This window comes from Ctenopharyngodon idella, chromosome 17, assembly GCF_019924925.1.
Source record: "Ctenopharyngodon idella isolate HZGC_01 chromosome 17, HZGC01, whole genome shotgun sequence".
NCBI lineage: Eukaryota > Metazoa > Chordata > Actinopteri > Cypriniformes > Xenocyprididae > Ctenopharyngodon > Ctenopharyngodon idella.
Genome location: NC_067236.1, coordinates 20,353,292 through 20,377,711, shown reverse-complemented (window position 1 = coordinate 20,377,711; position 24,420 = coordinate 20,353,292). Strand labels below are relative to the sequence as shown.

Sequence of the window (24,420 nt, the reverse complement as noted above, 5' to 3'; positions counted from 1 at the left end):
TTATTCAACAAATCTCTTTGTTATACGTTATATCGTTATATCATGTTTGCACTGTTAGTTATGATGAAAGCATTCATTAGTGTGCAGAAATTGAGTTGTAATGACGAGATCACTGCTTTCATGAGCTCAACAACATGTCTGTGATCAGCTACAATGTTCATCACTGCAACCTTTCATGCCACGATCTGAATATAATGCCATAGATCTAATTTTCACATTTAGTTAACCTTGAGAGCTGCAATAGTAAAAACATGCTAAAATGCAGTTCATGAGCCCTTTAATATGGAAGTAAAATAATGCCAAATGTATTTGAAACAAAAAAGCTTGTTGAATTGCACTACTTGAAATAAATATGCATTGCATTAACCGTGCTTGCATTTTAATATTTTTTTTAAAACCACAGAGCTTTGATCATAAAACTAAGCATTTAAATATCATCTTACTAAGACATACTATTGGCAGATATAAAGTGACGACTGATATTTATATGCATTTTATGTCAGTAGTCTGTTATACTAAAATAATCTCATTGATTTACAAGCATTAAAATTTCATCTTACTTTTTTGTCCATATAAATATCAGCATCTGCGTCAAATTGCATATTTTTGCTCAGTTTGAGTATCTGAATAAAACTGAGCTGTTTTTTCCTTCATAATCTCACTATATCATACTATATGAGCCATAAAAGCCTGATGCATCAAATATGACGCTCAACAAAAATCACTTTTTATATAACTTTTTTTTTCTAAAATTTCAATAAACTGTTCCATTTGAAAACATTAGATTTGTCTGACTTATTTCATATGTATACAGTAGATGATTAAAACTGGTCCCAGCTAAACCAGCTAAGACCAGCAAACCATCTTTAAGTTGTTTTGTTTTTTTAACAGCCATTTCAAATATAAAAATAAGCACCATGTGTCCAGGGTTCATTGACAATCGGACAATGAATGCTGCTTGGACACAATGTAATCCTGCCACCGCAGACCATTCCCGCATTTACAACCCAATCTACAATCAATACTATGCAAATATGTGTGCCTCGCGTGGGTGTTCGACTGTCCACCGCCTGTCTTTGAGATTGGACTGAGAAAATAGAGTCGGTAATCTGTGTGACAGCGGTGTGTCATGCTAGAACCACGAGCTAAAGAGCCCGATGATCATCCTCATCTATCGCCATCACTGGCCCCTCTGGACTCAATGTGCCTAATCAATCACCTGTCACAGGCTAACGGCCTCCCGCGCATTATCATCCACTGACCTGATCTCCAGTTTGCCCGTGGAGCCTTGTGCTCTGAGAGATATAAATAAACTGGCTTGACTGCGGCGTCGGACTGCATCTCGGGAGTTATTGTTGCTATGGTAATGAAAGGTGGAGAATGTTATGGAGGTTTTGTTTTCTTTCCATAGAATAAAAATAAGAAAAATCGAAGGCTCTGTTCCAAAAACAAGTGCACTTCCATGCTGTCTACCTCCTACATGGGCAGCTGCCTTCTAAGGCAACATCCCAACTGACACCGATCCTTCTAAATTATATAAAATAATACATACTGCACAAAAAAGTTTGGTAATTGTACACTCTAAAAAATGCTGGGTTAAAAACAACCCAAGTTGGGTTAAATATGGACAAACCCAGCGTTTGGGTTAAATGTTTTGAAAAAATGACTATATGTCTGGCTTATAATGAACCCAAAATAGGTTGGAAATTAAAAATCAGACACATAATTACTAGAGGCAACAATAATTTATATTAATAAGCATTTTTATAAATGTTTATTATTTAATTATTATTTATTAAACGTAATAATAAATGTTCATTTATTAAATATATTAATAAATGTTCATTTCCAACCTATTTTGGGTTCATTTTAAGCAAGCAATACGGTAATTTTTAAACAATAGTTGTCCATTTTAACCCAATTTGGTTTATTTTTAACGCAGCATTTTTTAGTGTATCAATTATACTTTTTCAGTTTAGAATGAAAAGGTATATTAATTAGTATTATTAGTACATTAATTCGTGTATTAATATATTAATTATAAAATATACTTATACTAATATAAATAATATACTGAAATAAATATCTGCAAATAATATACTTATTAATCAGCATATTAAATGAGTGAATTTACATCTAAGGCAACATCCTAACTGAAGCAGACCTTTGTAAATTAGAGATTTTACCCAAAAATATTGGGTAAAATATACCATTTTTAACTGGATTAAACTATTTATAGCTATTCTTTTGAGTTTAGAATTAATTAGTATATTAGTATTAGTATATTAATTAGTATATTAATATACTAATTATATACATAATATACTAAACTAATAATATACTTATTAATTAGTATATTAATTCAGCTAATTTACATAAGAAGTTGCCTTCAAAGGCAATAACTCGACTGAAACGGATCATTAAAAATTTGCGATTTTAAACGTATAAGCGTAAAAATATATACTACACAAAAATGCTGTGTAAAACAATACATTTTTAATTGGATAAAACTATTTATATCTATATCTTTCAGTTTAGAATGAATTTGAATATTAGTATCGATACGTTAATTAGTATAATAATATACTAATAATATACTAATTATATACTAAAATGTACTTATATTAATATAAATAAATATACTATGCTTAATTAGTACATTATATTAATTAGTAAACTAATTATTAGTATTTTGTTTTCCTACTATGCGCTACAACATCTGCGTTTCAGCTAATGGACTAAAGCGAACATTGCAATCTAATTAGTATTCATGAGCTGTGTGCTGATTCGCTGACAGAAAGCAAACCTCTCGAGGAGGGAAAAGAGATGAATGACTGAAAAAATGAATATCTGATAAAAAATACACAGTTTTATATTTGGTTGTTGCAAAAATGTTTCAGGCCTAATTACTAAACTTTCATGATTCAAATGTTTCTGTAAAGTTTAATGTTTTCAAACGATATCTGATATGACCCTAGGTATTTAAAACTGATGGGACGGGCGCCCCTGATTAAATCCCGAGGAATTTGCTGTTTGAACCGACAGAGAACATTGAAAGACAGGAATCCATCACTGTTTTAATGTGGCTGTCAATCAACAAGTCGGGTGGAAAAACTAATGAGGGATTAGATTTCATATTAGTATGATGACAGGAACAGACGGCGTTCTATTAAAAAGGCCTCATCAAACCTCATGGGAACACAGGGCCAAAACCACCCACATAATTATCAGTGATAATCAATTACATTCATTCGAGCTGTCCATCAGCGATCGATAAATAAACACCTCCAAACTGAGCTAATTCTCGTCTGTGGAATCTGTCCTTCTCAGACCGCCGGGGATGATGGGATACAGATAAACCATGATTCTGCCAAGACAATCAATAGTCTGTGCTGGTGGATTAAAACATTTACTGACAGGAAAATTCACTTAAAAATGAGAACTGTCACCGAACAGAGCCACATTCGATTTAAGAGCTGTAGTGAAGGGGAAGATTTTCAGTGAATAATGACTACATTTGGGTCTTTTTCTCACACAAATCATCATATGATTTGGAATATAATGAAATGAGTCATATGAACTTCTGTTATGGTGTTCTTTTAGTTAATATTAACCACGTTCTCTGGAAACGGCCCCATAGTGTAAAGGCTCTGCCCACTTCTGGAATAAGGGGTGTGGTGCAGCAGCTCATTTGCATTTAAAGGGGTGGTTGATTATGATTTCACTTTTTTAGCTTTAGTTAGTGTGTAATGTTGCTGTTTGAGCATAAACAACATCTGCAAAGTTATGACGCTCAAAGTTCAATGCAAAGTGAGATATTTTTCACCACAGCAACTACATAAATTTATCCACTAACCATTCAGAAACGTCCAGTTTCATTCTGAAAGTTGTAACTTCTTCCTGAGTCTCTCCATCAGTGTCCGACTCCGGTTTGAACAATGTAAGGCTGAACACCGTTACTGACAATCCTCATTTTGGCTGCGTGAGATTCTCCAACTTTGTTGTTGTTGAGCAACCGAAGCGCGAGCTGTTAAAGCTTCGCCCTCTTCTGGAGCTCATTTGCATTTAAAGGGACACACACAAAAACGGCGTGTTTTTGCTCACACCCAAATAGGGGCAAATTTGACAAGCTATAATAAATGATCTGTGGGGTATTTTGAGCTGAAACTTCACAGACATGTTCTGGGGATATTAATATTATATCTTGTAAAGGGGGCATAATAGGTCCCCTTTAATATTAAATGAGTTCTCTAGAAACGGCCTGTACTGTTTCTCCTGTTTTGTTGTTGCTGGAGTGTCCAAGGCATGGGCTGTAAAGGCTCTGCCCACTTCTGGAATAAGGGGCGGGGCGCAGCAGCTCATTTGCATTTAAAGATACACACATGAAAACAGATGGTTTTTGCTTCCAGCCAAAAAGGAGCATTTTGTGCATGGTATAATAAAAGATCTGTGGGGTATTTTGAGCTGAAACTTCAAATTGCAAGCTTCAATACTTCAAATGAAACTTCTTGAAACGACATACAAGCACTGCAAACTTAATTGGAGCTCTTTATATATAATCACATTTTAAATTAAAATTTCAATTTTTATCAGAATAAAAATCACAATTACTGTGAACGCTATATGGAAAAAAAAATGAATCAAGGTTAGTAGTGTTTGGAATGATGTGATGGTTTTGATTTTCGGGCATTTGTCTCAAACAGACCTTTTTGAATCATTCCTGGGTTGGGCTCAAATTTCTCCATGAGGCTCTGGGTTTGTTCAGGCTTCAGCGGCGGGTACAAGATCTCGTTCAGACGAGGGTCCCGCTGTTTGTTGTTTATGAATTCCGTCATCTGATCCAGGGTGAGAAAGTTTCTGCCCTTCGCGCCACTGGAGAGAGACGGTGAAAGAAAAGAGCGTATGGTTTACAGTGATAATCATAACAGAAAGATGAGCAGCAACATATCAGCATGCAAATTACACAATGACTTTCAGGAGGGTTTTTTTGTTTTTAATGTCTCGGTTATGATCAATGCCAATTATCTTTCATCATGATTTTTAAAATTGTAACGCCCCCAAATCCGGCCTAATTACAACGCTGTGATGCACTCATGTGCGCTCATCTCATACATATCATTCCAACATGACCTGAAGGCATCATTAGCTATATGTAATAAATAAATAAATAAAACATAACGATAAAAATATATTAAAAAAATAAATAAAAACAAAACAGATAAATAAAAACAATTTATAAAAATAAATGTAAAAACAAATAAATAAAAATAAATAAAACAAATAGAAAAAATAAAGATAAAAACAGATAAATTAAAACAAAAAAACAGGTAAATAAAAACAATGTATAAAAATAAATAAACAAATAAAACGGGGTTATAAATAAATAAATAAATTAATTGATAAAAACAGAAAAACAGATAAATAAAAACATTATTTTAAAAACAAATGTATAAATAAAATAAAAATGAAAAAGAAATAGATAGATAAAATAAATAAATAGAAAAAAACAAATAAAAATAATGTATAAAAATAAATGTATAAATAAATAAAAACAGATTAAAATTTAAAAAAACAAATAGATAAAATAAGTAAATGATAAAAACAGAAAAAAAATCAATCAATCAATACAAACAGTGCATAAAAATAAATGCATAAATAAATATACATAAAAATAAATTATAAAAAAGATAAAGAAACAAAATAAATAAAAACAGATAAACCAATAAATAAAAAATTATATATTTTTTATTTTATTGAAGGCATCATTAGCAATAGCTTCAGCTGAAACAGCTTCATAAAGACTTACAGATCAGCAAATATTTGGTTAATCTCAGATCGTGGGCAGAGATGGCTGATGAACGATTTGTAAACGTCAGGGGTCAAATCCTCCAAAGGGATGGAGTCATTCTGCAGGGACGAACAAAAACAGACAATCAAATAATGAATTACATATTCATATATCTATTACACAAGATCCGAAGAGTCGAAACAACTAATCACCAAAAACAGGGGAACCAAACCTGCTTCTAATAACATGTGGTCTCATATTAATAAAAACAAAAATAAGCTGGCCTCAAAATTAATTAGTTCATTCCATCCTATAAGAACCATCTAGTTAACCTGACACCGAATCAATTGGTTTGTTACGACAAACCCAATAACACACAAAGCCGTCAGAGAGCAAATATCAGTCAATGTCGTCCACATGCTGTTAGACATTCATCTCCCGCAGTAAACATTCAAAACATTCAGTCTGGAAGGCCGCGCCAGTGCCCGAGGCTGATTAATGCTTTGTTGGTCAAAATATAAAGCAGCAAACAAAAAAGAAAAACACATGAAAGGATGCGAATGCGAGTGAGTCAGAGGAGGAGGGCAGCGGGAATAACACCATGATGATTTCTCATTAGCTACACACTTTTTTCCCTCCCGAGTCTCCCGAGGCCTTTTAACATTATGGATTTTGAAAATCTCCCCATGTCCGCCGCTCAACCTTCAGATTTGCCGTAAAACGCTAAGGCAAACAAATAGACTCCCCTTGTTGCTGCGATTGAAAACATAAGATGTCATTTGTCAGGCGTTTAGAAAGGCGATGTGCTTCAATCTGAAAGCACAGGTTTTTGGTAAATCCCTCAAATTCACTTCCTCCAGAAATGCGCAGTCTTCCTGTCTGCCAGCGGGTTTCTGGAGCGATTAGCCGAACATATGCTCACCCGGCCGGACGGAAGATTACAGCTCTCCAGTGCCGTTTCCACGCGCTTCCGGTCAGTCGAGAAAATGCGGAATATGCTGCAGAAAAAGAGGGAAACATTAGGATCTGTTCATGTTCTGGTTTATCAGCTGAAAACAGTTGGTGACTTACTTTTTCACAGGGATGCGACCCTCTTGATTGGTCTGCAGCTTGAGTCTCGTGAAGCTGGTGATAAAACAATTTCATACAAAAGTTACATCAGTCATTCTCAGGGAACAATGACTTTCTTTGGCCTTGTGTCTCCATAACTTACTACTAATGAACTGAACACTGAACTTAACAGTATAACAACTGAAAGTGTATATATCTGGGACTATATTGATACATATTGTTGCACTATTGTTGGTTTGATTTCTTCTATTGTTCTCTTCATTTTTAAGTCGTTTTGGATAAAAGTGATAAATGATTAAATGTAATATAAAGTTTTTCACCAGAATGTCAGACAATTTAAAGGTCCCATTCATCACTTGTACATTTTTGATGGATGGATGGACTGACGGATGGATGGACTGACTGATGGATTGACTAATGGATGGATGGATGGATGGATGGACTGACGGATGAATGATAGATTGACTGATGGATGGATGGACTGACGGATGGATGATAGATTGACTGATGGATGGATGGACTGACGGATGGATGGACGGACGGACTGTTGATTGATTGATGGACTGACTGATGGGTTGACTAATGGATGAATGGATGGATAGATGGATGGATGGACTGATGGATGGATGATAGATTGACTGATGGATGGATGGATGGATGGACTGACGGATGAATGATAGATTGACTGATGGATGGATGGACTGACGGATGGATGGACGGACGGACTGTTGATTGATTGATGGACTGACTGATGGGTTGACTAATGGATGAATGGATGGATAGATGGATGGATGGACTGATGGATGGATGATAGATTGACTGATGGATGGATGGATGGATGGATGGATGGACGGACGGACAGACGGACTGACTGACTGATTAATTGACTGATTGATTGACTGATTGATGAACTGACTGATGGATGGATGGATGGATGGATGGAAGGATGGATGGACTGAAGAATGGATGGACGGACTGACTGACTGATTAATTGACTGATTGATTGATTGATGGACTGACTGATGGATTGACTAATGGATGGATGGACTGATGGATGGATGGATGGATGGATGGATGGATGGATTGACTGATGGATGGATGGATGGATGGATTGACTGATGGATGGATGGATGGATGGATGGATGGATGGACGAATGGATGGATGGATGGATGGACGGAAGGATAAACAGATGGATAAATAGACAGACAATAAGATTTAAAAAAATTAGATAAACAAACAAATAAATAAATAGATGAAAGATAAATACATTTATTACAATAAATACATACATGTTTTTCTCTCATTTGTTAACAACAGTTAATGTATTAACTAACATGAACTAACCATGAGCAATACATTTATTACAGTATTTATTAATCTTTGTTAATGTTAGTTAAAAAATAGTCGTTCATTACTTGTTCATGTTAGTTCACAGTGCATGAACTAATGTTAACAAACACTCTTGATTTTAATAATGTATTAGTAAATGATGAAATTATCATTAACTAACATTTATAAATGCTGTAGAAGTGCAGTTCATTCTTAGTAACTAAAATAGTGAAACCTTATTGTAAAGTGTTATAATTGTGTTTTACTGAAATTAACACTAAATTGTTTTCTTCTTAAAAAAATAATAATGGGCCTGTTCAACATTAGTCATTTTTTTTTTTTAATCTGGTACTGTTTCCTGAAAATAGTCGCTTTCCACCATCGGGCCAAACAGTTCAAAGAACAGTCAAATTGGTTATATTCTACTTGAGCTTCGGTTCGGTTCGGTTCGGCAGAATTACAAAGCGTTCTCGTCCCAGAATTCTAGAATTCTAGTAGAACACATGTAGTGATTGGTCACTTTTCTGTTGCCTAGCTGCCTGGCCAAGCGCACTATTTGAGTGAATTAAACACTAGTTTAAAACAGAAGCATCTGATCATCCTCCATAACGCAATTGCTATTTGCATCTCAAACCGTCTGTAAACTGACTGTTTACCAAAGAGCTCTGTTATCAGTCTTACATTGGAAAATGAAACCATATCTGTACCGGCTGGGCCGGTGTCACGACAAATCAGGTCCTCCCTCGAAATCGGGTCTCCCCAAACTGTCAGTTAATGATTATCCTGAGTATATATGAATGATATTAATTTAAAATACGCATAGCTTACTATATAACGTGTACGAAAACACATTAGTGCATTAGTGCGTAACGCTTAATTAACTGTTAATTAATAAATAATAATAATAATAATAATAATAATAGCCTATTAAGTGAATAATTGAACATCATTAATTTGTTTTATTTATAACTGAAACATTTGGAAATTTAACACTTAATACATTAAAGATGATTGAGAATATATGTAGGGTAAGTGCAAATGTGTGTACAAACTAAGCTATCAGGCTAATCAGATGCTATGCTAGTATATAAGCTAACTAATACAGACATAAATGGTCATTATAACGTAGTATTTATCATAACATGATTTTGTAGAAATTGTAATCAGGTGCTAAAGAGAGTACCTATTAAAAGCAATTTGAACCAATGGGATCGCTTGGGGTCCTAAAGGAGACCTGATTTCGACCCAATTTGTCACAGAATATAACGGTTTGCCGCGAAAGTGGAAAAGTAGCTAATGATTAATGGCTAATGATAAGGTTAATTCATTATGGGATTTAAAAATATATTATTTAGCTGTGAACGGCGCCCTGACCCAAGCAGGTGAACGTACACCATGACAGATCATCTGCAGGTACTCACGCTTTCTCCAGACAGGATTCTCTGCCCATGTTCTGAGCGAGTAGGTTGGATGCCAGACTAAACAGCTCATCTGCCCACTCCTTTATGAATGACAAAGCAGAAACAAAAAAAAGGCATTTTCATTAAAAACAATTCAGGTCAAGTATCCTGACTAAAATATGCTGCTCAAATATCTCACTGACAAAAAAACTATATCACGCTCTGCTTATTTAATAAAATGTTATGATGCCGATGAAAACACCTTGGCGACTTCTTCTTGGAAGGCCATGAAGTTCAGGTACTGGATATTGACCATGTCAGGTCCCGTCACCACCGTCAGCATCCGGTTCTCTATCCGTCCCACCAGATTACCCACATCCAGGAGCTCCCGGAGCTTTGCTTCCTGAGGGAAAACAATAATGAAGCCTCGCTGCCATAAAACATCTGAAATAAGCCAGTAAGCCTCTTTACGGCTGCTTAGCCGTTGTGATCTCGCCCACAACCGTTTCCCACGAGCGCTTTTATCTGTACGATAAAAACTCCATCTGAGCTGCTGAACACCTGCTGATGATGGAGAAACATTCAACACATCCGCTGGTGTTACTTCACAACACAAACACTTTATCATAGAAAAGAAGCCAAAAAAATTATATTTGCAAATGAATGCAGTTTGGATCCGGCCTTTGTGATGATTTCAGGTGATGACTTGACTCCAACTTTGGCTCTACATATAAAAATTATGAAATATTATCCCTATATTGTAATATTATCTTTATATCATTATCATTATGAGCACAAGTTGTAATTGCTGCCTAAAGGCCCGTTCACACAGAGGATGATAACTATAATGATAAAGATATCGTTCTAAATATAAAAGAACAGAAGAGTCCACACCACAACTATTATAAGTTATGATACAATATCATTGGAATCACTTCCAGAATAATTTTTTTCCAGCTGATGAACGATAAAAACACTGACAACCAATTAGAATCCACCCTGCTTTAAAAAACAGAACGATACCGTCCACTAGTGTGGACGCTGTTATAGTTATAGTTATTGTTCTTGGTGTGAACAAGCCTTAAAGGGATAGTTCACCCAAAAATGAAAATTATCCTATGATTTATTCACTCTCAAGCCATCCTAGGTGTATGTGACTATCTTTCAGATGAACACAATTGAAGTTATATTAAAAAATATTGTGGTTCTTCCAACTTTATAATGGGAGTGAAGGGGGGATTTTGAAGCCCAAAAAAGCGCATCCATTCATCATAAAAGTAATCCATACGGGGGTTAATAAAGGCCTTCTGAAGCGATGCATTTTTGTAAGACAAATATCCATATTTATATCTTTATAAACTAGAATAATTTGCCTCTGGCAGACGGCCTTACACATCAAGTTCCGGCGGAAGAGTGACCTCTGACCTGACATACTGATGAATGCAGGAGCACAGAGGATGGAGCAAAACAAAACACCGGTCAAGAATTAGAAGTCTAAAATGAGAATTTTTAAAGAGAAATGTCAGAGGATTTCGATATAAGAGAAGAGGAGCTTGAGTTTGTTGCTCAGCCCTATTGGGGATGTGCCACAGCGATCGAGTACTCGAGTAATCGACCGTGACAGCGATGATCGATCATGTAAACGATGATCGAAATGTTTAGTTTTTTTTTTGTTTTTTTTTCTCCTGATTGGTTAGCAGCACTTTGGGCGGCACCCTGAGCTCTGATTGTTTAGCTTGCCATAGCATGTGTCAAAAGCACACAGACTGTAAAAAAAAAAAAAAAAAAGGTCAAAAAACGTGAGAGAGAATGGCCTCGAAGTCACGTAGTGATGTCTGGCTTCACTTTGACAAGATAGATGAAAATACAGTTCAATGCAAGCTTTTATCTTGTGCTGAAAATATCCTTTAAATTCTATTCATAATTTAGCAATAATCATCAGTGATTTTCATACTGTAAAATAACATTTTGGTTGATCAGAAAGTGCAAATTGAATCCAAAATATTGCTGAAATATTAGAATAAATAAAAAATTGTACAATTTGTAGCCAAATAGATTGTGAATTTGTTGGCTTCCATTTTAAAGCACAATCGGAGATACACTTTCGGTCAATCTAACATTTGCATTCGCAAACTTTTTGCCGATGAAAGTTGTAATAGCTGCATCTGATTAATCTAATACAGGATGCGTTGGGATATCAACATTTATTCACATGCTGAATGCGCTGCAGATCAGTGTTTAGATTCATGCTCAAATGCAATGCCCGATATCTGAGTTATTTGAGACGGTCATATTGCTTTTAGATGTTTCTTTAAAAAATAAAGAAATAAATAAAAATACTGATGTTATAATAATGCAGCAGTGCTTTTTTTTGTCATATTTGTTCAATGGCATAGGCTAATTCGTATAATTCGTATGGCTTCAAAAACGCACAAGCGATTTATGGAATCACTTAATAATGTAGATGAAAATATAGCACAAATCTGCCATAAACAGCATTATAATGAGAACATTAAAAAATTCCATAGTAAATTCAGCGTGTTTCAGCGCGCTGTCATGAAAGCGCATCATGGCGGGAGCTCGCTCTCTCTCTCTCTCTCTCTCTCTCTCTCTCTCTCTCTCTCTCTCTCTCTCTCTCTCTCTCACTCTGGCTATAGCGCGTAACTTAAAGTTCACTGGCATTTGCATCCTTTTGTGCAGATACCAGTTGTAATGTTACGTCTGTCATGTATCTAAGTTATCTGATTAATATCATAGGATGTGTCATAGAACGGGCTTCAGTTTATTGGCGTCACTCACCTCAGGCAGCTATTCCTTTTAGACGCTTCTTTATTAATAACATTGCTGCATCGTAATCATAATCTAACAGTGTTCTAATCACGTGTTCATGTTTTCATAGACAAGTTTTCATGTCATATTTTCATTTTTAACATTCATTTTCATAACAGTCTTCAGATATTTTCATTATCTCCATGACGGCCATGCCCCGCCACCCCCGAGTACTCGATTACTCGTTTTTGAAACCTATCGATGATCGAAATGAAAAATTGCCAAAAATGCCCATCCCTAAGCCCTATCAGTTTGAATCTCGAGAGGCGTCTAAGCTTACGATACTCCTACATCCTATGTCATATAAAGCTAGTTATTATATTTTATAAAGTTTTAAATATGGATATTTTTCTTAAAGAAACACATCGCTTCGCTTCAGAAGGCCTTTATTAACCCCCTGGAGTCGTATGGATTACTTTTATGATGGATGGATGTGCTTTTTTGGGCTTCAAAATATCTATCCCCATTCACTTCCATTATAAAGCTTGGAAGAGCCAGGATATTTTTAAATATATCTCCGATTGTGTTCGTCTGAAAGAAGATAGTCATTTACACCTAGAATGGCTTGAGGGTGAGTAAATCATGGGATAATTTTTTTGGGTGAACTACCCCTTTAACACGTCCATTGTGTCTGAATACATTACTACATAACATATTATCCACCTTATTTTTCAACACGGAAGTAAGGTGTTTTCTGTGAATGTGTGAGACTTCTAATTTATTAGCCACTATAGGGAAGAATATCAAAGTGCAGTAAACTGTAAAACTGTCTGCACTACAAACCAGCGTTTTTAAAAATTAAGACAATACATTAAAATAACATGGTAAGAAATACCATTTTGCGATATCAAGCAACATAACGAGCTGTTTTGTACAGGTAAAAACAACTGGAAGCGAATGACAGACACATTAAATTTATAAAAGGCCGTGCTGCTCTTATCTGAAAAATAAGGTGGATATTAGAGCTACCATTTGGACATTACCTTGACACACTCATCTCAGGCTGATAACAGAATACTATGAAAGCTTATTTCTGCTAGGGAATAAAAAAAAGAAAAAGTAAACCGTAATTGAAACTTTTTAATCTCAAAATTCAGACTTTTTTCCCCCTCGCAATTCTGCTTTTATATCTCACATATCTTGTAATTGACCGTTCATAAAGACCCGCCCCCTTTAGTTACTGTTGCTATGTCCAACAAGCCATGCCAATCTCGCCACACATCATGTTTTCATGCAGTGAAAAATACATCGCGGAGCAAAGAGGACACTGACAACACATCGACAGACAAGACAGAGCAGGTTACTTTTGATATGAAACAAAATTCAAATTTTGTCATTTTTAAAGAAATTTAAACAATAAATACCATTTTGTGGCTCTTTAATGTGTCGTGACAGATCGCTGTAGCCCCTCAGATCAAGCGGCTCGTGAACCGATCATCTCTTCCTACTAGTTAATTTATATCATCAAATAAACATGAATGAACATCAGAAGGAATGTTGTTTCAACCGCGGAAAGATGTCAGTACACACCATTTTTCAAGTCCACCGACGTTAATCTGCTAACTCCCCTGACTGCTTTGTCGAACAAAATGGCGGATCTGGCATTATGATTGGGTAGATTGCCTGTCAATCAAACTCCCGGCGAAGGGTCAATTCCAAGTTATAAATCTCACAAATCTTTTTTTTTTTTTTTTCGCCATGGAATAGAATTTTTTTTAAAAAATTGTGACCATTTCAATCTCACAATTCTGAGTTAACAGCTCTCCGTTTTGACTTTTTCCTCAGCATTCTGACTTTACATCTCGCAAGGTAATTGTGACTTTTTAGTGACTTTTTTTCTTTTTCTGAGAACTGCGAGAAAAACAGTAAAAATTGCGAGTTATAAACTCAAAATTGAGAGGTATAAATTCTGACTTATTTTCCTTGCAATTATGAGTTTATATCTCAAAAATCTGACTTTTTGTGAAAAAAGTCAAAATTATTGAGTTATTAACTCAAAATTGTGAAGTATAAATTTATACCTCGCAAAGTTTATAACTCACAATTTTGACTTTTTTCCCCCTCACGATTCAGAGAACTGTTCAGAGCAGAGTTTGTATCTTCTAATAACTTTTTCAAATGACTTTTTTGAGAAAAAAGTATGCTTTGTGAGAATAACGTCAGAATTACTTTTATTAGTTTTTTATTCCATGGCGAAAACAAAAGTCCATAGAATACTTCCCAAACTGTAACACTAAAACAAGCATTTCCTGTAAAGCTGCACTGAAACAATATGTATTGTGGAAAGTTCTATGCAAATAAACAAAGTGAATTAATATGAAATGCATTTGCTGATAACAGGAATTATTTCATATAAATCTGAAATGTAAAATAAAACAAACTCTGCCTGTTTGCTTTGAATGCAGATCAGATGCTCTGTTCCTGTCTAAGTGGGCGTTTGTTGGCAAGAATAACCTGCAATGTGGACCCGATTTTATGCCAAAAAAAGCTTTTGCGCCTGTAGCTATGATGTCTAAGAGTGTTGCTCAGGTAGGGAGCCTCTCTAGTTTTGGAGCAGATCTTTCATCTGACGCGACGCTCAACAAGTGTTTCTCTCGGCAGCACATGCAGCTGTGCAACAGGTGTGTTTTGGCCTCTCAGCTGTCAGCGGGTAATTACAACCCAACGCAACGACTCTCCAATCAAGCTCTGATGTGTGAGTGCGATCCCTGCCACAGCAGAACCAATGCTTGAACAAATATAATCAAGCGTAAAAAACACTCTTACTGCCAAACATGCACAAGGAAGAGGATGAGAGACGCTTCACCGGCAGCAAAATCCCAAAGAGCACATGAGCACATCACCGAGAACAAATGGAAAAAGACACCCGATGGTTTTCCATCAAGAAAAATCAAATGTTTTATCAATTTCGGCTGTGACTCACAAAAAACAATATACCTAGAACAACACCCCAGAGGAAAACGAAGCTATTAAAGAGTCTAAATCCATCAGTGCTCACAGAGGGCTTCGGTAATTTCAAAGATGGTTCAATGAGTAATATTACATTTTGAATTGTCTTCTTGCCACTTGAGGGAGCGAATGATTGAATGGCGCTACCAATGTCTCGCTCCAAACTAGCATTTAGATGCGTTGCTAAATGATGCTCGTAAATATTTTATTCAGTCACATTCAGTTGAGAAGATGTGCAAACAATGAACAGACTGTCACAACGAACACAGAGTGTATCAAAGAATCTCATTTAAATACAGTTGCTTAAAATAACCTTCACTCTAAAAAATGCTGGGTTAAAAACAACCAAGTTGGGTTGAAAATGGACAAACCCAGCGAATAGTTGAGTTAAATAAAACTACCCAGCAGGTTGGGCAAAAGTTTAACCCAATCACTGGGTTTGTCCATTTTCAACCCAACTTGGGTTGTTTTTTACCCAGTATTTTTTAGAGTGGAAATAAAGCAATTCAAACAGCAGCCACTTTTACTTCCGTAATGTGACAGATCTCTGATGAAAGATGATTCAAAGGTTTTTTTCTGTAAAATAAAGTTCACTGATGATTCACAAATCACAATTAGAAATATGAAATATAAGATATTTTCTTGTAAAGAATTTTCTGTTTAAGGACTACAACAAACGGCTGGCAGGGACTACAACGAGTTTCTTCCCGGGTTGATGACATCACAAACCCTAAAATTTACATAAACCCAGCCCCCCATGCCGTTATTTTACACCGGACTGCTTCACAAACGAGGGTCAATTCAATACTGGATTTGCACAAAAGATTAACATGACGGCACATGCTAGTCGATGAGTTGAATCAACTCCACAGCAACTACATAAATTTATCCACTAACCATTCAGAAACGTCCAGTTTCATTCTAAAAGTTGTAACTTCTTCCTGAGTCTCTCCATCAGTGTCGACTCCGGTTTGAACAATGTAAGGCTGAACACCGTTACTGACAATCCTCATTTTGGCTGCGTGAGATTCTCCAGCTTTGTTGTTGTTGCGCGACCGAAGCACGAGCTGTTAAAGCTCCGCCCTCTTCTGGAAAGGGGGCCGGGAGCAGCAGCTCATTTGCATTTAAAGGGATTGACATTGTTCACGTGAGCATTACGACATATGCATGTAATGATAAGCCGGGGTTCAGACGTAAACATGGAAGCGCTATACTGCGTTCACTACGTCAACAGCAAAGGAGAATGACAGTGAAGAGAAGAAATTGTTGTTGAATAAAGTCATTAGGTTTGTTTTGTTTTTGCGCACAAAAGTGTTCTCATCGCTTCATTATATTAAGGTTGAACCACTGTAGTCACGTTGACTATTTTAACGATGTCTTTAGTACCTTTCTGGACCTTGAATGTGGTAATTTCATTGTTTTCTATGAGGGATAAAAATAACCTCTTGGATTTCATCAAAATATCTTAATTTGTGTTCTGAAGATGAACGATGATCTTACGGGTGTGGAATGACATGAGAGTGAGTAATTAATGACAGAAATTTCATTTTTGGGTGAACTAACCCTTTAAGGGTATTGGGGGCGATATCAGCACAGCCAAATTGTGCCGCACACGTCCTGAAAAGTGAAGCCAAAACATTTTGATCGCCCCCTGGTGGCTGGCTGCAGTATAGGTTATAAACCTCGTCCTCTCCATTAAAATGGAATGGGACGTTAGAGAGAAACTAAAAAAATCAAATTACACTTCTGTCAATTTCGGTAGTTCTCATAATGCTGACATATGTTCAAGTGTTCGTTTTTCCAATGAGTTTGGTTTTAATTAGTTATTCGATGCTATATGAGCGGGGTTTGACGACATGATTGACAGCTGTACTTGCGAGTGAGTCTGTGGGAGTGTGAATGTGGGCGGGACTTCCTATTGCACAGATTTAAGCTCTGAATGATGTCATCGTCAATGACCTCTTCTAGGATATTTTGGCTTCATTTTTCGACAATAGAAGGAAGTGGAAACATCCATCTTTTTTACAGTCTATAGAAGAGACACATCTTGCCTTTTTTTCAGACAGGATCTTCCCATAACCCTCATGACTCATGATTGGGTTCTGGCCCCGGGGCCCCTGCAGACAGACTACTGTTACACTTTTATTTAAAGCGGTTTCCTCCGACAGCATGACAGACGACACAGGTTCATTAGTGAAAGACGCTGTGTGTACTGCAGACACGGGCTCTGAATAGCACATGAATAATACATGCAGTTATTGAATATTAAATGGACTCTTTAAAAGGGGAGTTCTGTATGAACTGGACAGATGTGTGAGAGATTGGCGCTAAAAAAAGTTCAAGCCTGTAAATAGCCTACTTGCTGCATGATTATTTCCATTGCATTTTATTTTTCTGTATTATTTTATATTTCACATGTATTATTTTGAACATTTTCAGGATGGTTTAGTGTGCAAAATCTCACCGCCATGTTCTTGTCATGCATTTCAACACGTCAAACTCATGAACACAGTCATTATTATCTCTGCGATCTCTCTCACGTGTGCATGTTTCATGCAAATCTCCGTTTTATATTCTCTGCAGGATGCCTGGGCGAAATAAAAGGTCCTGTTGAGAGGAAAATAAATTGGATTTAGATTTCTCTGCACACCTGCATATATTACAGCACTCCAGCATCCTGACAGATACAGACGTGCAGACGGCCTTTTGTAATGAGAGACCTCTACATTTTCTATTTGTCTGATGGAATTCAGCGCTGCCTGTAATAAAACAATACATCGTTGATCAGCACAGTGAAAAATCAAGAGCAAGTTAATTGCTTTGTGCAGCATAATCACAAAACGACTGACAATCTCAACCCTTGATCATTTAAATGTGCTCTTTAAAAGAATAAGATGAACGCTAGATGAAAATGAGTTGTGCTTGGCCCTGATAAGCTCATTATCATGATGTTACGGTTGCTAAGGAGTTCTGGATTGTTGCTAAGGTGTTGGGTGGTTGTTAGGTTGTTACTTAATACCAGCCAAATCCAGAAGAGCGTATTAAGGTCTGTTCAGCGCAAGTCAGTGGGATTTCTTTTTTTTTTTTTCATTTTATTATCTGCTCATTAGGGCTGCACGATTAATCACAATAAAACTGAAATTGAGATATGGATTAGTACGATTACCAAATCACAAAGGCTAAGATATTATAAATAAATATATGTGCTGTGTGTTTCAGAGTGAAGCATGGCATTGTGTCCTTTTAAAATTATAAAGTCAGAATTGCGATATATAAAGTCAGAATTGCAGGATATAAACACAATTGCAAGTTATAAAGTCAGAATTGTGAGTTATAAAGTCAGAATTGCGGGAAATAAAGTCATAATTGCATGATATAAAGTCAGAAATGTGAATTATAAAGTCAGACTTGTGTGATATAAACAATTGCAAATTATAAAGTCAGAATTGCGAGATATAAAGTCAGAATTGAGTGATATAAAGTCAGGATTGTGAGATATAAAGTCAGAATTGAGTGATATAAAGTCAGGATTGTGATATATAAAGTCAGAATTTCGAGTTATAAAGTCAGAATTGCGAGATATAAAGTCAGAATTGCGCGATATAAAGTCAGAATTTCAAGATATAAAGTCAGAATTGCGGGTAATAAAGTCAGAATTGCGAGATATAAAGTCAGAATTGTGGGATATAAACAATTGCGAATTATAAAGTCAGAATTGCAAGATATAATTCTGACTTTTTTCTCGCAATTCTGACTTTTTATTGTGAGTTTATATCCCGCAATTCTGAGAAAAAAAGCAAGATAAAAAGAAAAATATTCTGGGATCCATGAAATTTTAGTGAAATTGATCAAAAATGCTAGTGGTGGTTGGAAACTTTTTTTAAAAAAAACGCTGGCGGGTAAGAGTTAACACTGTTATTTTCCTGTTTGTTAATGTGAAGCTGCTTTGAACAATCTGTATTGTATAAGCACTACATAAATAAATATGACTTTATTTTTTAATTTATATATATATTTGGCCAAATTGTGCAACCCTACAAACAAGCACAGAAAATCTTAAAATGCATTTTAAATCACAATTTTTAATCAGGATAATCACTATTCATTTATATGTGAGCAGCACATGATCTTCTTTTTAGTGTCTCAGAGCAGTTTCGTTTATTTATTTATTTATTTTTTACAGTTAGTAGTATAGTAATAATAGTTAGTTTTAATAATAGTTTATTAATTAATTAGATTTTTTCCCTCAAATCTGCCCTACTGCCAATCAGAAACTCTAAGGTTAGTGTGTTTGTTCATTGCTGCTCCTAGCAAACACCATTAACAATAGATCTCTGTCAGTACAAGAAGATCCAGACACACGCGCAGTCCACCTACACCTGTGCTAATCAAGGACGCCCCTGTAGTCTTTCTCTCCCTTTGGGCCTGGAAAGAATGCTGCGCAATGCATATTCATGATTATGATGGCGGAGCTGTTAAGGAGGAGGTTTTAAATCAGATGAGTCAGCGTCGATGGGCCCGCAGGCGAGCTGTTTCCTGCTCTCCGCTCCAAAGCCCTTGTCATTGTTGTCACCTTGTCCTCCGCGAGGCTCCTCGCCATGTTGGATGCCCTTTCTCGCAACCTCATTAGCTCCGGTGCCTTTGGCTTTGGTCACATACAGGGAGCCTTTCCACAAGAGTTTCTATGGCAACATGCATCAAGACCTCGCTGCCTTTGGGAGCCGGATTTAACCAAACCATGTCGTATCAAAGTAAAGGGCCACGGTGCATCTGCTCTGACCACAATCATTAGCTTTGAGCTCACTGGATCTCTTTCAACCACCAAAGATGAGTGAATGACCTGCCGGACAATGCAATTCACTGTGACGTCGAGTCAAGCCTTTTCATGTCGCTAATAAGCAATTAAAGCAAGCGTGGTGTATCAGACCATGGGTTCAGATGTGTTATTCTGTGAACCTACAAAAAAGTTGCAGTAAAATGAGTAAGAAATAATCAGGTGTCATATTAAACCAGCAGGTAAATATTGAACTGTAGAAAACATTTATTTACTGATTTAACGTTTTGACAGCTCATAATTACACCGGCGAACAAACTCATGAAAACTGAGATTAGACCACATACTGCAGCAGTGGCTTGTGTTCTGAAGAAAATCTAATTTATGTATTTATAAAGTCACATTCATTCTATTTACGTATATAAACATTAACGTCACATCGATTTTTTTTTTTTTTTTTTGTATGGCGCTTTTCATAATCATTTCAAAGCAGCATCACAGAAAGTCATACTATGTCAGTGTGACTATAAATAAATCCTGTATAAATACATAAATAAATAACAAAATACATATTTATAAATAATAAATAATTTAAATAATAATAAATAAACATTACTGAGACTTATTTATAAGTAAATAATTAAATAAATAACATTCAAATAGATAAATACATAAATAAAAATATAATGAGTGAGATTTAAAAAATAAAATAAAATAAAATATCAATACATCTTTGTTCTAGGTTAAAAAATTAAATGTGCCTACAATGTTGTGGCATGAATCATACATTCAGATGTCTAAATTTGTTCAGTCCAATGAAGCCGTACGATTATGAATAAATTGAGAATCATGATTTTTTTTTTTTTTCAGAGATCACGATTTTCCCACGATTCTGAACTAAAAAAAATAACTAAACAAAATATAAATTTAGTAGAGGTTCTGAAAAAATGTAGCTGCAGTCTATTTAAAATGTTTAATTAATCTGAATGAATTATTTAAAAAAAAATAAAAATAAATCAGGTTGAATGAATGATTCAATGACTCACTTATAAAGACTTCACTTGTTTCATTACTGATGAATCAGCGTTTTTTAACGAATCTCTTGAATGAATGATTCAATGACTCACATTTTTAACAGTCACTTGTCGCCACCTACTGGTGTAATGATGCAATCAGTACAATTGTCATTTGAAGCACTGTTACTTTTTAAAGGTGATTTGCTTTATTTTGATTGCCTCGGCAGACATCAGTGTTTATATCCGAGCTATAAACTTTTATCCCGGTACTTCTGTGATAATATGAATATTTGTAACACAGAAATAATGAAACTGTGTGGTTGAAAAGACTGTTTGTGAAGCGGGTTCATACATATACTGTACATAATAACTGCTGCAGTTATTCTCTATATCAGTGTCAGTGTTTCTGAACTCTCTGAAACGCCTCCATTGTAGTCTTGAGTTTTCTTCCGGGAACGAACACGTCACAATATTACTCATTTAAATAATTCATATGCAGAATAAAGGGGCGGGGCCTGGTTGAGTTAGTTAGTAGTGTGTTGAAACTGACGGTTATGGTAAGGCTCAAAGCGCTTGACCAATCACAACACACTGCTCCAGCCGACCAATCAGAGCACATTGTGCTTTTCAGAAGGAGGGGCTTCATAGAGACAGGAACTAAACAGAGCGTTACTGACAGACTGGGAAGAGAGGAGCTGCAACAATGGAGAATATGAGGAAAATAATGAACATTCAAGCATGAAAACCTGTTGTTGTAAAAATGAAATCAAGTCTTTGTAAAAAGGCATATAATATGGCCTCTTTAAGAACTGAAAGGGATAGTTCACCCAAAAATGAAAATTTAAGACACGAAACGATCGGTTTGTGCGAGAAACTGAACAGTATTTATATAATTTTTTACCTCTAATACACCACTATGTCCAACTGTGTCGCGCATCCGGTTGGTGAGGTCTGAACACGCTCTGACAACGGAAGTGATGTCTCGCACTCATTGAAGTATAAGTGCGAGACATCACTTCCGTCATCAGAACACGTTCAGACCTCACCAACCGGATGCTCAAGGCAGTTGGACATAGTGGTGTATTAGAGGTAAAAAATAATATAAATACTGTTCAGTTTCTTGCACAAACCGATCGTTTTGTGTCTTAGGACATCAATGTGTCGTCATGAGCAGCAGGGTTTAATTTGGATTTGTCTGTGCATGTTTTTTTTATTGTCATAGATGGTGTTACTGTTTCAATGCATTATACGACTGACAGACCGCAAAAGATAAAAATCATCATTTGTGTTCTACTGAAGAAACAAAGTCACCTACATCTTGGATGCCCTGGGGGTAAACAGATAAACATCAAATTTTCATTTTTGGGTGAACTATCCCTTGAAAGATTCTTTGGGGAATCAAAAATGTTTCTTCTATCTCATCACTGAGAAAACCCCATTTTGGAAGCTTCATTTTTAAGAGTGTAAGAATGAGCAACAGTGAAGCTTTTCTTAGAAAAGCACTAATTACAGCACATTATCATCTGAGTTTCACATGAGAGCATGTATTGTAAAGTAAACCTGAGAGTGGGTGGAAGTCATGGACCTCTAAATCTGTGTTCAGATTAAGCGCGCACACAGCCGCTGCAGCAGAAGTGTGTCGGCAGATGGGCGGACTGATTTCATGGCGCTGTGTTGCGGTGCTGATCCTCCTCCAGGCACTTTTTTTGGTTTGAGAGAAAGTGGGCAGGATTCAAAGGCTATCCTCTTCATTCTGGCTGAAGTCCCACTGGTTCTTCTGTCTGCTTCATGCTTGAATGGCTCATTACCCAAAGCAAGAAGGGGTGGTACCTTTATTTGAACTAAAAATATATGCTGTTGCATGGAAAAGAGAAAATTGCACCGGCTGATAGTGCAATAATGTAGACCGCACAATCCAACAAACCCAAGAAACAAGTGCTGAAGCTCACAGTCCGTTTGTGCAGCAGACACATGGTCTTTGACTAACCATGGATGTGATTTAGAACAAATTTAGGATGTCAGAATACACAGTTTGTTGCGTATGGGGCTGCATAGCTGCAGACCAGCCAGGGTGCCCATATATAGATAAAGGGGCCCAAAAAATTAGTAAATTTGCCCTTTAATATTTGGAGATAAATAATGTGGATGAACTACAGAGCACTTCAGAGACTCATATGGCAGAATGGGAACAGCTTTTCCACAAAGCATACGGTCATTAACAACAGCAGTGCCATTAGCAAAGCTCTGGTAGCTTGTCAACAGATGGAGGCATGTAAACAACCCACTACTTATTGAGACGATCTGATTGGTTTTAATATGCATCATATACATTTATGACATAAACGTCTCGTTATCTCCTCCACTTTTCAATAGAGTAATTAACAGCATGTTATCGTTCTCGCTGTGTGCTTTAACGAGAAGCCCAGAACACTGAACAGTAAAGATCTGGCGAACTAGGGAAAGACGAACAGTTCTGTATTCATCTGCTGTCGGCTTCACAAGCGCACAACAACTCAATACAATCCTTCTTCTTTCAATTAACAACACATCTTTAATGACTTGCATAAAAAAACCAATCCAAACAAAAGCAGCAGGATATTTTTCATGGTCTCAGCGCACTAGTGATTAAAATCTCATTCAAATTCCTTTCTTTGTAAAGCAGTAAAGTTAAACAGCTTGCAATTAGGAGATACCTGCTACTTTGGGACGAACAAAACCCAAAAGATAAGATTAGAAGAGTTGGTGAGCTAACATAAACTTGAAAAGAAGGGAAAGCTTCTAATATGCTGATTTGATGCTCAAGAAACATTTCTGATTATCAATGTTAAAAACAGTTGTGCTGCTTCATATTTGTGTGGAAACATCTGGACACCACTACAAATGTGCCATATTTAAGGGTATAGGGGGCAATTTCACAGGCTTTGTGTACATATGGGTCATTGATGAATAAGGTTTTTACAAAAAACCTTACAAAAAGTGTAAAAAAACATATGGATATATAATTAATTTTGAAGTTTTATGAAGTGTTAACAATGAGATTGTGTTTTTTTTATAATCATTTAACACTGCTTTTGTCATTTTTTAGAAGATGGACAAAATTTGTCACCAAAAAAGTCATTCGGTTTAACCAAAATTTCGGTTTTACCGAATGACACTTTTGGTTATACCGAATGACGATATTTTCAAACAATGCTAACAGACTGATATCTAGCTAGCTAGATAGTTTGCTTGCTAGCTAGCTAACAAAAGGATAAATGTTTTTA

At 36.1% G+C, this 24,420-nt stretch overlaps 1 protein-coding gene across 1 annotated transcript in view; it reads right to left on the bottom strand.

Annotated features, from left to right (window-relative positions):
* The window catches only part of LOC127498080 (1-phosphatidylinositol 4,5-bisphosphate phosphodiesterase beta-1), an 80,006-nt gene that overhangs the window by 37,037 nt on the left and 18,549 nt on the right, over nt 1-24,420 (bottom strand). Inside the window, exons 4-9 of the mRNA XM_051867035.1 lie at nt 9,852-9,992; nt 9,611-9,690; nt 6,860-6,913; nt 6,711-6,786; nt 5,807-5,907; nt 4,706-4,872 (exon numbers count right to left, since the gene is read on the bottom strand). Coding sequence (XP_051722995.1) covers nt 4,706-4,872; nt 5,807-5,907; nt 6,711-6,786; nt 6,860-6,913; nt 9,611-9,690; nt 9,852-9,992 — 619 coding nt within the window. The remainder of the gene's footprint in view (nt 1-4,705; nt 4,873-5,806; nt 5,908-6,710; nt 6,787-6,859; nt 6,914-9,610; nt 9,691-9,851; nt 9,993-24,420) is intronic.